At 37.4% G+C, this 15,223-nt stretch overlaps 1 protein-coding gene and 1 long non-coding RNA gene across 4 annotated transcripts; one reads left to right on the forward strand and one right to left on the reverse strand.

The window, feature by feature from the left end:
- The first annotated feature begins 3,063 nt into the window (after positions 1–3,063).
- On the forward strand, positions 3,064–7,029 carry LOC146693730 (uncharacterized). 3 transcript variants are annotated; one of them, XM_085429584.1, is made up of 3 exons: positions 3,218–3,281; positions 3,514–3,594; positions 4,713–7,029. In XM_085429584.1, the coding sequence occupies exon 3, from the start codon at positions 4,737–4,739 to the stop codon at positions 6,486–6,488; it is 1,752 nt and encodes a 583-aa protein (XP_085285710.1). In that variant the 5' UTR covers positions 3,218–3,281; positions 3,514–3,594; positions 4,713–4,736; the 3' UTR covers positions 6,489–7,029. The 3 variants fall into 3 exon arrangements, with proteins under 3 accessions (XP_085285708.1, XP_085285710.1, XP_085285709.1); XM_085429582.1 differs by lacking the exon at positions 3,514–3,594 and having other exon boundaries at positions 3,064–3,281; XM_085429583.1 differs by lacking the exon at positions 3,218–3,281 and having other exon boundaries at positions 3,301–3,594.
- Positions 7,030–7,831: 802 nt separating this feature from the next.
- Positions 7,832–12,479, reverse strand: LOC146693731 (uncharacterized). Its single transcript, XR_014914790.1, has 3 exons — positions 12,262–12,479; positions 9,822–10,831; positions 7,832–9,146 (listed from the first exon to the last, which is right to left on the reverse strand). It is a non-coding gene; the product is annotated as an uncharacterized LOC146693731 (long non-coding RNA).
- Positions 12,480–15,223: the final 2,744 nt, after the last annotated feature.

Genomic DNA, 15,223 nt, shown 5'->3' on the forward strand with positions numbered 1-15,223 from the left:
TGCTGTCTGTGGCAGTACCTTGTGGTTGAGAGAGTCGCCCTCGCCTTCACCTAAACTCCAACCATCTGCTGATGAGTGAGAAACAAATTTAATGATAAATGATTTTATGAAAAGCAGGATATAACAATCAAACACCTAGTTAATGCATCTCTGCTAGAATTCCTGTTTGTCTATAATGGATATGAAATACTACAGTCAAACAAAAGCATCATCAGAACACAGGCATTACATCCCATGGTACCACACACAAATAGCTTTTATTACAAAATTAAAGGGGCGTGTGTGAGGCAGCATTGATTGAGTAGATGATTGTTTTTGTGGTATTCAAAAACAAAAAGTTTTTGTAAATTGAACTTGGGCAACTGCAGCTTTTCTAAAACTTTTCCTTGGTGATAATTTTACTTAATGTGTCCAGGCAATGACAGAGATCTGCCAAATGTTCTCCAGGGTGAAGAGCACCATATGTTGCCCGTAACAGCAAGTGAATATTGATATAGATAGTTGCCTGACACTGCATTTGCTGACTGAGATTAGACAGCTACACACACACACTAAATTTAGGATTCATGAAAATAGAAGTTAGAGTAAAATATATTTAGTTAATGTCATCTTTCCAAATTGTTCAATAAACATAGTTAGAATTACTGAATAATTTACTGTGAATGAGATTATTTATTGTGGGGAAACCCATAGAAGATTTGTGCTGGTTGGCCCAATAATTTGTTTGGGTTATTTTTTGTTTTAGTCACACATTATTATATTTTCTAAATTTTTTTATTTATTTTTATAGATAAAGCACTTCACTGGAGTACCCACAGCCTTGCTCACTGTAAAAAGAGTTCAGCGTTTAGGAGCTGAAGAGTCCATAAGGAATTATCTGAATCCAAAAATGATTTAAATTTAGAGTTAATAATGCACATACAGTCACCACTGATCCAGAAAGACAACTGCAAAGATAGGAACCCCCTCCAGTAGGATCACAGCAACTGTAATTCCAATGAACTTCGAGAGCACTGAAATGTAAAAAAAAAAAAAAGATAAAATAAAATGTGTGTGAGCGTGTAAAATTAATGAAAGTTGCCTCCCTTTCTACTTCTAGTATCCTAGAAAGAACAAGTGCGTCAGCAGTCTGAGAGCGACATGCTCTGTTGTGATGACAGGGTGTTTAGATGAAGAAATATGCTCTCCTCTTTAAGTCCCTATCAGTGCTCTCACTACAACATTTTGGATCAGCTGAAGGTTTTTCAGGGAGTTTTTAGGGTAGCTTGATAATAATGAACTGCAATAGTCCAGCCTTCAAGAAAGAAATGCATGAACTAGTTTTTCAGCATCAATTTTAGGACACAATGTTTATAATTTCAGAAATATTGCAAAAATACAGGAAAGCAAAGCAGTCCAAGATATTTCTTTAATATTGACATTCTTGATCAAGAAGAACACCAAGACATCTCACAGTGTTTTTGGAGGCGGAGGTAATGTCATCCAGAGGTGATGTCTTGTTAGACACCATGTTTCTAAGATTTTCAGGGCTTAGTACAATAACCTGTTTTATCTGAATTTAGAAACAAGAACTTAGAGGTCATCCAGGTCTTTATTTCTTCCAGACATTTCTGCAGTTTCACAACCTTCTTTTTCTCATCTCATCTCATCTCATAGATAGAGCCGAGTATCATCTACAAAGCATTTACATGAACAAAATTCAGTTTATTAGATAAATAGGAATCGAATCATTGCAGTGCAGTACCTTTAATTTCAGTAAAATATTATGGTCAACAATATTAAACAGTGAACTGAGGTCCAGCAGGAGAACCACAGAGACGACACAGAGACCATTTGTAACCATGTCTAATGCAGTTTCTTTTTTGTAATGAGTTCTGAAACCTGACTGAAACTCTTACAATAAACAGTAAATGATCAGTAAGCTATTTTACAACAACTCTTTCAATGGCAGGACATCTCTAAGCAGTCTCACCTGTAAGTAGTCATGGGAGATGGCTGCCCCTCCCTGATGGTGATTCTGCTGGAGGCTTCCTTGAGGTGACTGTCATTGTGATTTGGCAATATACATCACATCTGAGGAAGCAGACGGCGTGGAGTAGAGAGAATGATGACCCAAATGCAGACACAGGGATGAGGTGGGTATTAACCCTTTAAAGTTGGTCGGAGCGGGCACGCTCTGTTTTGCGTAACTACTTTTAAATCCCGGTAGCACTGCAACCACGTAAGCTAGCGCAAAAATTTTTTTTGAGTATGAAACCAAAGGAGTTGTACTTACATCTTATGCCATCAGCTTGTCCTAGGTCACAGTTTCTTTCCACATATAGCTTTGCAAAAACTGCATAAAAAGCACTTGCAGCAACAAAAACATAATATTCCAGAAACACGCTTTGCCGATCCGAACAGCTGTTCATAACACTTCCTACATCCATCAGTGTGAACTATCGCATGTCCGGCATGACCTGCCCGAAACCGGAAGTGACGTCATTTTGCGGAAATGTAGTTTTTTACCATCGTGGCCTTATGAGCCTATACTTGTGTTTTTAAAAGTTATGTTTGACTTTATGACTTTCTGTGTCGTTTCTGGGAAGCTGAGGACTCATATTTACGGAAGAGGATTAGGGCCACTGGAAAAAAAAAAAAGAATTCTGACTTTATTCTCAGAATTCTGACTTTAATCTCAGAATTCTGACTTTATTCTCAGAATTCTGACTTTTTTCTCAGAATTCTGACTTTAATCTCAGAATTCTGAGAATAAAGTCAGAATTCTGACTTTTTTCTCAGAATTCTGACTTTTTTCTCAGAATTCTGACTTTAATCTCAGAATTCTGACTTTTTTCTCAGAATTCTGACTTTTTTCTCAGAATTCTGACTTTATTCTCAGAATTCTGACTTTTTTCTCAGAATTCTGACTTTAATCTCAGAATTCTGACTTTTTTCTCAGAATTCTGACTTTATTCTCAGAATTCTGACTTTATTCTCAGAATTCTGACTTTATTCTCAGAATTCTGACTTTTTTCTCAGAATTCTGACTTTAATCTCAGAATTCTGACTTTTTTCTCAGAATTCTGACTTTATTCTCAGAATTCTGAGATTAAAGTCAGAATTCTGACTTTAATCTCAGAATTTTGAGGTGGGCACCTGCAGGCTTCCAGCTTCGGTGACAGCGATGTGTCCAGTTTGGCAGGTGGAGAACTAATTCACTAAATATGGTGGATATAAGTGACTTTTTGCGTGGCCGAGGGGTCCCCGAAGATGCTATTTTATTAATGGAAGAGCAGAAGGTGAGTAACAAAAAAGAGAAATAGTTTGGTGTCTCCTATTTTTACAGGAAAACAGTTACGGTACAGTTACGGTTAGCTGTTAGCATGCTTGTTAGCTTATAATGTTATATAGGAATGAACGTGTTTCACGATGTTACAGTATACTAGGTGAATTGACGTTTTAACTGTTGTTGATCGCAGGATCATCCCAGATGGGTTCGTTGCATTTTATTTTATTGTTCTACTATTTCAGAGTTTTTCAAGGCAGTTAAGCGGAGCTGTGTTACAGATGCTAGCCGCCTGCCAATATCACTGATATATTTGATGTGTACAAGTAAGTTACACTTAGTACAGCGGAGGAGAGAAGCTGTAATGAATGTTTATGCGGATATTTCACTCAGAAAAATGGGTGGCGTTCATACACAGCCACCGACACAGCCCCGGTTGTTGTTCTGACGGTGGCCGACTGACGATCCCCTCACAACATGTTAGCTAACACAAACTAATGTAGTGCATGTAACTGTGTATACGTTAGTGGTACAGTGTCGGAAGAAATGAGCAAACTGTTTATAATGTCAGAATGACATCATCTTTCTCCTATATATAAAAGTGCTGGCTGAGGAGCGCTGCCGGGTTGAACTTTGACCTCGGAGTGACGTGACGTTTGTTCGCACAACCAATAGAAGTGCAGAAAGTCGCAAATCAGGCATATTGTTCGCATAAACACAAAAATAAATAACGAAATAATCCCGATATTGTGCCAAAGACTGATTTACAATGTTACTTTGTGTTCTATGTGTAATACCTTTGCTTAAATGACTAAATGGACTGTGTATTTATGACTCTGCGTTATAGTCTTACATACATAAGTAACATTCATATGTACAGATAAAAATGTACAGAGCTATGTACACAAGCGTGTACACAAAAGTCTACTGCTGATCGAGCTGCTCAGTGGTCGTACAGTCTCATGCAGAGAGCGTGGAGGTGTTGTCCATGGTGGATGTTAGCTTAGACAACATCCTCTCCTCCCCAGTCTGCTCAGTGGACTTTAGCAGACCGCTAAAGCTGGCCCTCCCGACCAGTTTGTTAAGTTTCCCTCTGTCCCTCTCTGCCATTCCACCACTCCAGCAGACCACAACATAAAAGACAGCAGACGCCACCACAGTGTCGTAGAACATCCTTAGAAGACGTACTACCTACATCATAACCAATCAAGTCCCGCTTTTTTTTTAAATACAGAAGAGGATTTATTATTTACTGAAAGGCTATGCCTTAGTTTGCTTCTTTCATTATTGTGTTTCGCCCTGCATAAAATAGATAGCTTTTCTGATAACTACAGTCAATACTCTCCTACTGGCATTAACGAGGCCTAAGAGGCTTAACTGTAATATTGCTTTGCAGCGTAAATGTTGCAGAAAATGACTGTCTTTTCTTTCTTCCTGTGTGCAGATTGACTGTGACGTCATAGCGCTGATGGATGACGCAACTTTGGCAAACTACATTCCCTCATACGGAGACCGAATTGCCGTCTTCAATTTCTGCAAAAGCAAGCAACCACTGTCAAAAAGAAAACTAGGACTTCTGCAAAAACTTCGTGAGAAAATGAAAACCAGAAAAGAAAGTCCAAAGGAGAACACTTCACATACAGATGCAGGAATAAGACAGACAAAGAAGCAAAAAGCAACACGCAATGTTGAGATAGGATGGATACATTGTGATGGAAAAATAGCCAAACAGGTGAGAGCGAAGCAGGGAGGTGGCACTAGAAAAATTCAAATGGCCACTGATGCTGGATTAAAAGATATTCTTCAGGAAGGAAAGAAACTTTTTTTTCCTAATGGCATATCTCCTAAGGGATGTGAAACAGATTTTGAGTTTGAGGTTTGGGACTTTAAACAGAACCACCTTACTGATGATACCTGCCAGTCTATTGGCAATATGTATGAGGCAGCGAGACTGACAATGTTACGCTTCTACATTGCAACAAAACCAAAAGATCCTGAAGAAGATGCCAGCGAGACATCTGAAGTGGTGTTTGTCTCAGAAAGCAGTGGCAGTGATATTAATCCATTGCAAGTGGGGGAAGTCAGGGGTAATTTTGATGAAGTCATCGCTGGTTCAGAAATTTTAGATGATCCAGAAATTACTTTTGGTCCAATTTTTGATGCTGAAGAAGATACAGAAGACACATTAGTCTATGAGGGTTTTCTTGTACCCCTCAGTCCACCTAATTCAGAGAACATAATAACAATCACCATACGTCATACTGACACTTTACATGACATGATTACTGCTTTCTCTGATGAGGAGATTTTGACCAAAACACTGAATGTGAAGCGCATACTTCCAGACAACACAGAAGAACCAGGCACTGGATCAGGAATACTAAGAGATGTACTCACATGCTTCTGGCATGAATTTTATGAGCGATGCACCCTAGGTGCAACCATTAAAGTGCCATTCATTCGCCATGATTTTCCTGCTGAAAAATGGAAGGCAGTTGGGCGAATACTCCTGAAAGGTTACCAAGAATGTCAGTATTTTCCAAATAAACTTGCAATCCCTTTTATGGAACAAGTGCTTTTCAGTGGTGTTTACAGTGATCTTAAAGCACACTTTCTACAGTTTGTCAGCAGCCAAGAATGTGATGTTTTGATGGAAGCAGTAAAAGATTTCTCTGCAGTTGACTTGGATGATCTTGTGGAAATTCTTGACAGTTATGGCTGTAGAAAAAGAATCACTGCTGAGACTCTTCCTACAATCCTTGATGAAATAGCACACAAAGAGCTTGTCCAAAAACCAATGTTTGTTATTGACTGCTGGCGGGAGATCATCGACCCCCATATCTCCCTCAGTCCGGAGGGACTGACCAAGTTATTCTCTGAACTGCAACCAACTTCAAAAAAAGTGTGCCAGCTGCTGAAATTTGCTGTGGATTTGACTCCACAACAAAAAGAAGTGAAAAATCATCTCAAAAGATTCATCAGAGAGCTGGATAACATTAAACTTCAGAAATTTATGCGTTTCTGCACCGGATCTGACCTTATAGTAACAAACAGTATTTATGTGGAATTTCAAGATATGACAGAGTTTACAAGAAGACCAGTCGGACGCACGTGTGGGAATGTTCTGCAGCTAGCTAACAGCTATGAAAACTTCCCAGATTTTCGTTCTGAATTTAATGCAGTTCTTGAAAGTAATGTCTGGGTGATGGACATTGTTTAGACTCTCACAGCAATGCGCTACATTTGAACTGCTCATGCACACTAGAGCATAACTGTAAAGAGATGTTAGGAATATGTATTTTTATGTATTTTGAACTTATACAGTATACTTTTTTTAATTAGAGAGAAGTTTCTCATCTCTGTTAGAAGTCTAGTTTTGGCTAATATTTCATTTTCTTTTATCATTTTGAGTTTTACATAATACAGTCACAAAACAAAACGAACAGGTACACTGTTTACTACCATATCCAGAGCTGTCTTCACCAAATCCAAGCTTTCCAGCTGTAAGACAGAAACCTTCAGCAAAAGCATGAAGAAAGATTACTTAAGATCTATAAACTATAATTAAACTGCTCTTAAACGTTCTTTAAAGCACCATGTGTGGTGTGAGAGCTCAGCACAGTCAAATACTTTTGTAAGTAATTAGTAGTAAGACTAATTCATTCAGATGGTATTTTCTTATTAGGTCAGGGCTAAAACTGAACATAGTTATAACGTAAAAGTAATGCTGTTATGCAACACTGTATTGTAAAAGGAATAAGTACAATTTTGTACTTTAGCATTTGTCATGTCTGAAAACATTTTGCTTTACAGTATATGCAATTTTTAGTTAAGGTAGGTTAAGGTATCAAAGTTTGGCATTTGTTGTTGATTACAAAGGTTCCATATAAAGTTGGTGAAAATATTTTTTTAAATTCCAGTATTTTCTTAATGTCATATTGTTTCTAAGCATACCTGTTATTCATCCATCAAATTGATTCAAGCTGCTTAAAGGATTCAGTCTGTTTTGAAGATGGTTATTGATTACTGAGATCATAAATAAACACTGTACACTTCAGTGCAGTGGTCAAGTACTGTGATTATTCAGGCATCCTTTTGTAATGCCAAATTGTCATGTTCTCAGATATAGTATTAATCTTAACACCTGAAAAAATGTCTTGTTACTGCCAGAAATTATGCATTTTTATTTGTATGCATGTATGTTCTCAGTCATTCACACTTGTTTTTATTTCTATACCATAGATGACACTGAAGGAATATGTGATACCACAATAGCCAGTGTTCATGGTCTTTACAGTAAGTCACTGATGTATACTGATGCATAACAAGACTATATGAGATCTATAAGTTTGTTTTAAAAGTTGAGTCATTCTTGTTACAGGGCAGCTTATACGGTTATGAGTTTTAGCCATGTTATTGGCATTGGAAAGAACAGGTTTCTTGTAAACTTTTTCCAATAAAATGTTACTGTACACAGTACATTTGTATTGTTGTTTTGAATATGTTCATCAAACTCCATATCTATTTGAACATGCCAGAATTCAAGAGACTGCCACACATGAGCTCAGTAACATGGAAGAATACCATTTATTTTTAATTTCAAATATTTCATAAAGATACACAAATATAAATGTAAAACATGTTGCACTTAATGGGACAATAACTTGGTTCCACTTGCAGGAACTGTTTTGTTGCATTGTTGCTGGGATACTACAAATAAAAGTCAAAATATTTTTGGTATGTTTCTTATAATTTTAGGATTCATATCATGAAGGAGCCTTGTATACAACAGCTAACACTGAATCAGTATAGCAATGATTCGTGGTCATTTTACATGAAAAACCAGCTAAAATATCTTACAACTAACAGAAGTGAAATACATTAATAATTAAGTGATGGATCTTCATATGGGTAAATGATTATAATAGCTTTGCTTTAATATAATTGCACTAAAAGCTCCCCAAAAGGCATAACGACTTTAAATATTAACAATGATACGTTTATAGAAACATGCTGTTGTCAAGACCTAGAATTGTTAATGCTACTATGGTTTGCTGAAACATACCACAGATAACCCGGGCACTTAGCATATCATATGCTGGTGCCTGGGTTTCCAGCCATGAATATTAAGAGTAAAGGTTGATACAGAAAACAATGAGCAGGGAGCTGGTCAGTTTATATTTTATATACTATGCACATGTCTGGCAACAAAACACAGAAATTTATATTGCAATTTACTGGTAGGCAGGTTTACACCACTTATGATTCAATCAAAAATATAACATTTGTAAATGCAGTTTAATGTATGGCCTTTTAAAAGGATTGACATGTGTTTCATAACTGATTGATAATATCACAATATTCAGCTTTTTCAAGTAATATATAAACATTTCTGTTTAATGGTAGTGTGAATGTAGAAAAACATTTTTCATTTAATGCAGTGCAGAAATACCTGCATAAAAGGTACCTGTAAGACATGGCACCTACTATCAAATCACGTTATCAAGATAAAGAGAAATATTTTGTATTTATTTGTACATTTACACACTGAAGTTCCTTAAATACTTTGCAGTATTTCTTCTCTTAACCTAATGTACAGATCCGCAGCACCAAGTGGATCTCCTGGGGCATCCCATTCATTTTCTACCATAAGCAGACAACACAGTTCAAAGACTGTTTCATCACAGGGGTGTTGACCTTTTGGGCTACACTCTTCCATACACAAAGTGATATCCTCCATAGAAATAGGCTTCAGTCTATCCTCAGCACTGTGCAGCTCTGGAAATGAGTACATTACTACTGGTCGACCCGATGCTGCACTACCACTTGGCCGGATTTTGTGCGAGTTCCATGTGTTCACAACTTCATCAAGTTCATCCTACATGAAAAACAACACAATATAAGTACTGGTATATGAAACAGACCATGTACCAGTAGATTTAGCCAAAGTTGAGGCTTATTAACTCATTAATCAACAGACATAGAAACTGACCTCTAATTAATGTAAAACCAAGCAGCAACAACAAAAGAGCACTTTCACTAAACAGCACATGGACACAGAATGGTGCTGCATGATTCTGCTGTTGAATAGATAGCCCAACACTTTATACTCAGTGTGCAATGATTCTACAATAAATTTTCAATAGAGAATTAACCAAATGATAGGATTGCTTTCTGAAACCGTGCCCAAAGGACCACTAGGTAACAGACTCCATAGTAATTTAAACCATGTGGCAATAAATAAAAAAAAATGCTCCATGCACCTGTGCTGAGAAAGGTGCAGTTACTTCCACTGATAACATGAATACAATTCCATCAAAGTATTAAAATGGAATCCCAAAAAGTTGATTCTGTTCATCTGGATGTAGCGATTTCAGTGTGAGAAATGTTCTGTCAAAAAACATTCCTTACCTGGCTGATTGAGCATGCATCAAGACATATTAAAATGGAAATAAAATTCATATTTAATTTAAAGAAAAAAAATGTTCTAACCATATTTATATTTTCTATTTATGCAGCTAAGACATTACATAGCATGAGCACATGCTTTTACCTGAATAAGATTGAGAAAGCAGAATTGGATAAGACTTTTGTCCAAAAAATCCCCTGTGAAGTGGCCATCATCCTGAAAAGTTTGAAATAAGTTCATCCAAAATTGTGCACTCTGTTTGCGTAGGGTAGCCCACCATCCTTCTATACGTTGGTTGGCCGTACTTCTTCCGTAAAGGAAACTTTTCTCACCTGCAAAACTGTCTGTGTGGTTTCTCCGTAAAAACATCTGCATTTGTTCGACACAACCATTTTCGGTACCTCGGTCAGCACGTAACCTTTCTGGACATCCGCTGATGCATGAAACTGTTTTCAGAAAATAACTTGCAATCAATTTAGGGTCACTGTTTGTAGTATAAGCCTCCATCCATAAAACATAGCGGCTAAAACCATCTATGCAGCCACTGATAGCAATACCATATGGTTTCAACTTGTCATAGCCATCCATGTGCCAGAGAGCATTTGGCCCTCTGCAGCTGTACTGTCGTCTTCTCAACCGTCGAGCTCGTCTCAGTTCCACACCTTGAGGGTCAAGCAATTTGATTATGCATCTTACAGTATCTTGTGACACCACAAATCCATGTTGAATTGCACGTAGATGTAGCCAACGATAACCTTGCATCTGTCCATTTGTCATGATCTCTTGTTGGACAAAGGCTAGCACTTCCTCCAAGTTTGATTGATTCTTCCTTCTAAAAAGCCCAAGTCTTTTACAAATTCTCTTTAGAGTTCGAACACTTATAATTGTCTGATGACTATGTGCTAAAATTGAAAGTATTTCTTTGTTACTGAAAGAAAGTCTGAAATACAGTCTTATTAAGTCATCCAAATCTGACATGTCAGCCACTGTTTCTCTCACTTTGAGAGGTGAACTTTTTGCAGAAGTCCTAGTTTTCTTTTTGACAGTGGTTGCTTGCTTTTGCAGAAATTGAAGACGGCAATTCGGTCTCCGTACGAGGGAATGTAGTTTGCCAAAGTTGCGTCATCCATCAGCGCTATGACGTCACAGTCAATCTGCACACAGGAAGAAAGAAAAGACAGTCATTTTCTGCAACATTTACGCTGCAAAGCAATATTACAGTTAAGCCTCTTAGGCCTCGTTAATGCCAGTAGGAGAGTATTGACTGTAGTTATCAGAAAAGCTATCTATTTTATGCAGGGCGAAACACAATAATGAAAGAAGCAAACTAAGGCATAGCCTTTCAGTAAATAATAAATCCTCTTCTGTATTTAAAAAAAAGCGGGACTTGATTGGTTATGATGTAGGTAGTACGTCTTCTAAGGATGTTCTACGACACTGTGGTGGCGTCTGCTGTCTTTTATGTTGTGGTCTGCTGGAGTGGTGGAATGGCAGAGAGGGACAGGGGGAAACTTAACAAACTGGTCGGGAGGGCCAGCTTTAGCGGTCTGCTAAAGTCCACTGAGCAGACTGGGGAGGAGAGGATGTTGTCTAAGCTAACATCCACCATGGACAACACCTCCACGCTCTCTGCATGAGACTGTACGACCACTGAGCAGCTCGATCAGCAGTAGACTTTTGTGTACACGCTTGTGTACATAGCTCTGTACATTTTTATCTGTACATATGAATGTTACTTATGTATGTAAGACTATAACGCAGAGTCATAAATACACAGTCCATTTAGTCATTTAAGCAAAGGTATTACACATAGAACACAAAGTAACATTGTAAATCAGTCTTTGGCACAATATCGGGATTATTTCGTTATTTATTTTTGTGTTTATGCGAACAATATGCCTGATTTGCGACTTTCTGCACTTCTATTGGTTGTGCGAACAAACGTCACGTCACTCCGAGGTCAAAGTTCAACCCGGCAGCGCTCCTCAGCCAGCACTTTTATATATAGGAGAAAGATGATGTCATTCTGACATTATAAACAGTTTGCTCATTTCTTCCGACACTGTACCACTAACGTATACACAGTTACATGCACTACATTAGTTTGTGTTAGCTAACATGTTGTGAGGGGATCGTCAGTCGGCCACCGTCAGAACAACAACCGGGGCTGTGTCGGTGGCTGTGTATGAACGCCACCCATTTTTCTGAGTGAAATATCCGCATAAACATTCATTACAGCTTCTCTCCTCCGCTGTACTAAGTGTAACTTACTTGTACACATCAAATATATCAGTGATATTGGCAGGCGGCTAGCATCTGTAACACAGCTCCGCTTAACTGCCTTGAAAAACTCTGAAATAGTAGAACAATAAAATAAAATGCAACGAACCCATCTGGGATGATCCTGCGATCAACAACAGTTAAAACGTCAATTCACCTAGTATACTGTAACATCGTGAAACACGTTCATTCCTATATAACATTATAAGCTAACAAGCATGCTAACAGCTAACCGTAACTGTACCGTAACTGTTTTCCTGTAAAAATAGGAGACACCAAACTATTTCTCTTTTTTGTTACTCACCTTCTGCTCTTCCATTAATAAAATAGCATCTTCGGGGACCCCTCGGCCACGCAAAAAGTCACTTATATCCACCATATTTAGTGAATTAGTTCTCCACCTGCCAAACTGGACACATCGCTGTCACCGAAGCTGGAAGCCTGCAGGTGCCCACCTCAAAATTCTGAGATTAAAGTCAGAATTCTGACTTTAATCTCAGAATTCTGAGAATAAAGTCAGAATTCTGAGAAAAAAGTCAGAATTCTGAGATTAAAGTCAGAATTCTGAGATTAAAGTCAGAATTCTGAGAAAAAAGTCAGAATTCTGAGATTAAAGTCAGAATTCTGAGAAAAAAGTCAGAATTCTGAGATTAAAGTCAGAATTCTGAGAAAAAAGTCAGAATTCTGAGAATAAAGTCAGAATTCTTTTTTTTTTTTTTCCTGTGGCCCTAATCCTCTTCCGTACATATTGCACTGCTGGAAATATTTTATTTTTATGCATATGCTGTTATTTTGCAAATTTGCACTATATTTTTTCGTTTTTCCTGCAGTATATGAAAATTGGTGTACCTCAAAAATAAAACTATGAAGACACTTAAAATAAATTTCCTTTGTTGGGAAACTAGTTTGTGCAACTTTTTTGTGCAACTTTTTTGTATTTACAGTTTTGAAGGATAAGCCTCTTAAATTTCTCTAACTAGAAATATATGTTAAAAAATCAAAAACGATTTTAAATTTTTTTGTAGTTTATTGCACTTTTTTGCAATTTATGTAATTACTATGCACTTAATGCAGACATATTATTAAAATTTGGGCTATAATGGTTGTATTGATGTATAGCAACTTGAAATGCTCCAAAAACTGGCTCCACAGCATGTAAAAATATAATATAAGCTCTGGCGGACTTGGTTCTATGGTAGGTCTTAAAGGGTTAACAAAAGGCGAGCCTTTATTGGTGACTGTACTAAAACACTTCGAAGTAACAAACAAGGGGATGGACTGAAAACACTAACAAAAACTCAAACTGGGAGTAGCTAAACTAAAGAACACGGGAAACATGGGAAACATTACAAAAACCTTATAACTGAGAATGAGGAGGCTGAGACACGAAAACATCGAGAAGGAAACACAGATTAAGCACCAGGGATGACAAACCGAAGTAACGCAGACAATCCAACACGGAAACAAAGGGAAGCACACACTATATACAAACACACACACAGGGAAATGAGGAAATAGCGGACAGGCAGGGAACACAGCTGAGACTAATAAGATAAGATAAGATAACCTTTATTAGTCCCACACGTGGGAAATTTGTTTTGTCACAGCAGGAAGTGGACAGTGCAAAAGTTATGACGCAAAAATTAGAATACAATAAGAATAAATACAGTACACAGCTGTACAGAATAGAATAAAATAATATACTATATACAGTAGAATAAAATAGAATAAAAATATACAATAAGATAAAAATAGAATACGAATGCTATATACAACTGAGTAATCAGAGAAGACGAGACAGGGAGGAAGCAAAATAAAATAAAACAGGAAACACAAACATCAAACCAAGAACACGAGACACAAAGAACACAAGGGAGGCAAAGAGAACACGGCAAATAATTAAGAAGTAATCAGGGAAACTAGGTAACTCAATGAATACTAATAAACATAAATACGGAGTCACCATGACACTACATAAATACAACTGAGTTAAACTGAAACTCTATTAATGGTGCCTAATAGACACATGGTTTGGAGGCCTGTGGAAGCCAGACACCAGTGGAAGCTATTGGCTCGAAAAATAGAGAAAGACTACCTATCTACATCATTATGTTATTTGACATCATCTGGGTATCCGATTTCCTATTTATTATGGTCAACATAAACTTTAAATGGCCCAGAAAGAGAGATACCACTGTGTATTTGAGATGTAATGCAAGTTTAAGCGTAAGGGAGAAAATAGCAAAGACAGTAAATGTGACAAAGTATATATTTAACTTCAATAAACACATCAGTCTTTTAAAATGAAAATACTCCAAACATGCTGATGGAGCTCAGAGGGCATTTGAAGACTACATTGTGTGAATTATTTAAGAAAAAACTGTCAGCCTGTGACACTATAACTGACTTTGTTGTGACTAATTGATAATTATGAATAATTAATGTGGTACCACTGCTTTCCCATGTGTGTAAACAGACGCAACCCTCTAACAAGAGTTCACGACCCTGAGTAAGTTAGATGAAAACTCAGTGTATTCTGAGTTACACTCGCATCACATTTTTGCAAATTGTCATAGCTGTGATGACTACTGCTGTAGCCATTTTTTAAGAGCAAGACAGAAGCAAAGATCTTCTGGTAACTTGTAAGACCAGAGGAAGTCAAGTCTATAAAGTAAAGTACAAATAAAAACATTTTTTCATGATGTAGCAGCAATTGCCCTGGGTCAATGTCCATACATAAGCATTTCTTTAAATGCAGATTTTTCATGTTTGTTTTGATAAACATCTCAGTTCACATGAAATCGTGAAAGATTTCAAGGACCTGTCAAAAGATGTTAAGCAGCTGTCATATGCCAAAGCAGCACGTGGCAAATGAGCCTTATCTGAAAATCCTAAAAAAAATGTTGGCGACTGAAGCTTACAACTGCCACCAGTAAAATGGTTTAAATTCTGACCTGCAAAATGGAAGTACAGATGCAAACTTTAGATGTTGCAAAACAAAATGCAGTTTAGATGTGGACAACAGTGGACAGGACAGCAAAGCCGAAGCTAAGATGCTCAAGGTTGTGTCAGCAGAGCAGACTTCTCCATCTGCTCGAAAATTGTGCCTCATCATTGCTGGTATTGTGGCACTATGTTAAAGACAGAGACATGTAAATAGTAGCCCCCCATTTTATTTGATGCTCAGAGACATTTTCTTTTAGTAAGGCCACTGTAATGTCAGTTTTACTGTTGTTTAAGTTCCACCAGCAGAGGGCGCTCAGTCC

This window comes from Copadichromis virginalis, linkage group LG14, assembly GCF_057382275.1.
Source record: "Copadichromis virginalis isolate Kocher_CV1m ecotype Utaka linkage group LG14, C_Virginalis_male_GT1.1, whole genome shotgun sequence".
In the NCBI taxonomy this organism is placed as follows: Eukaryota; Metazoa; Chordata; class Actinopteri; order Cichliformes; family Cichlidae; genus Copadichromis; species Copadichromis virginalis.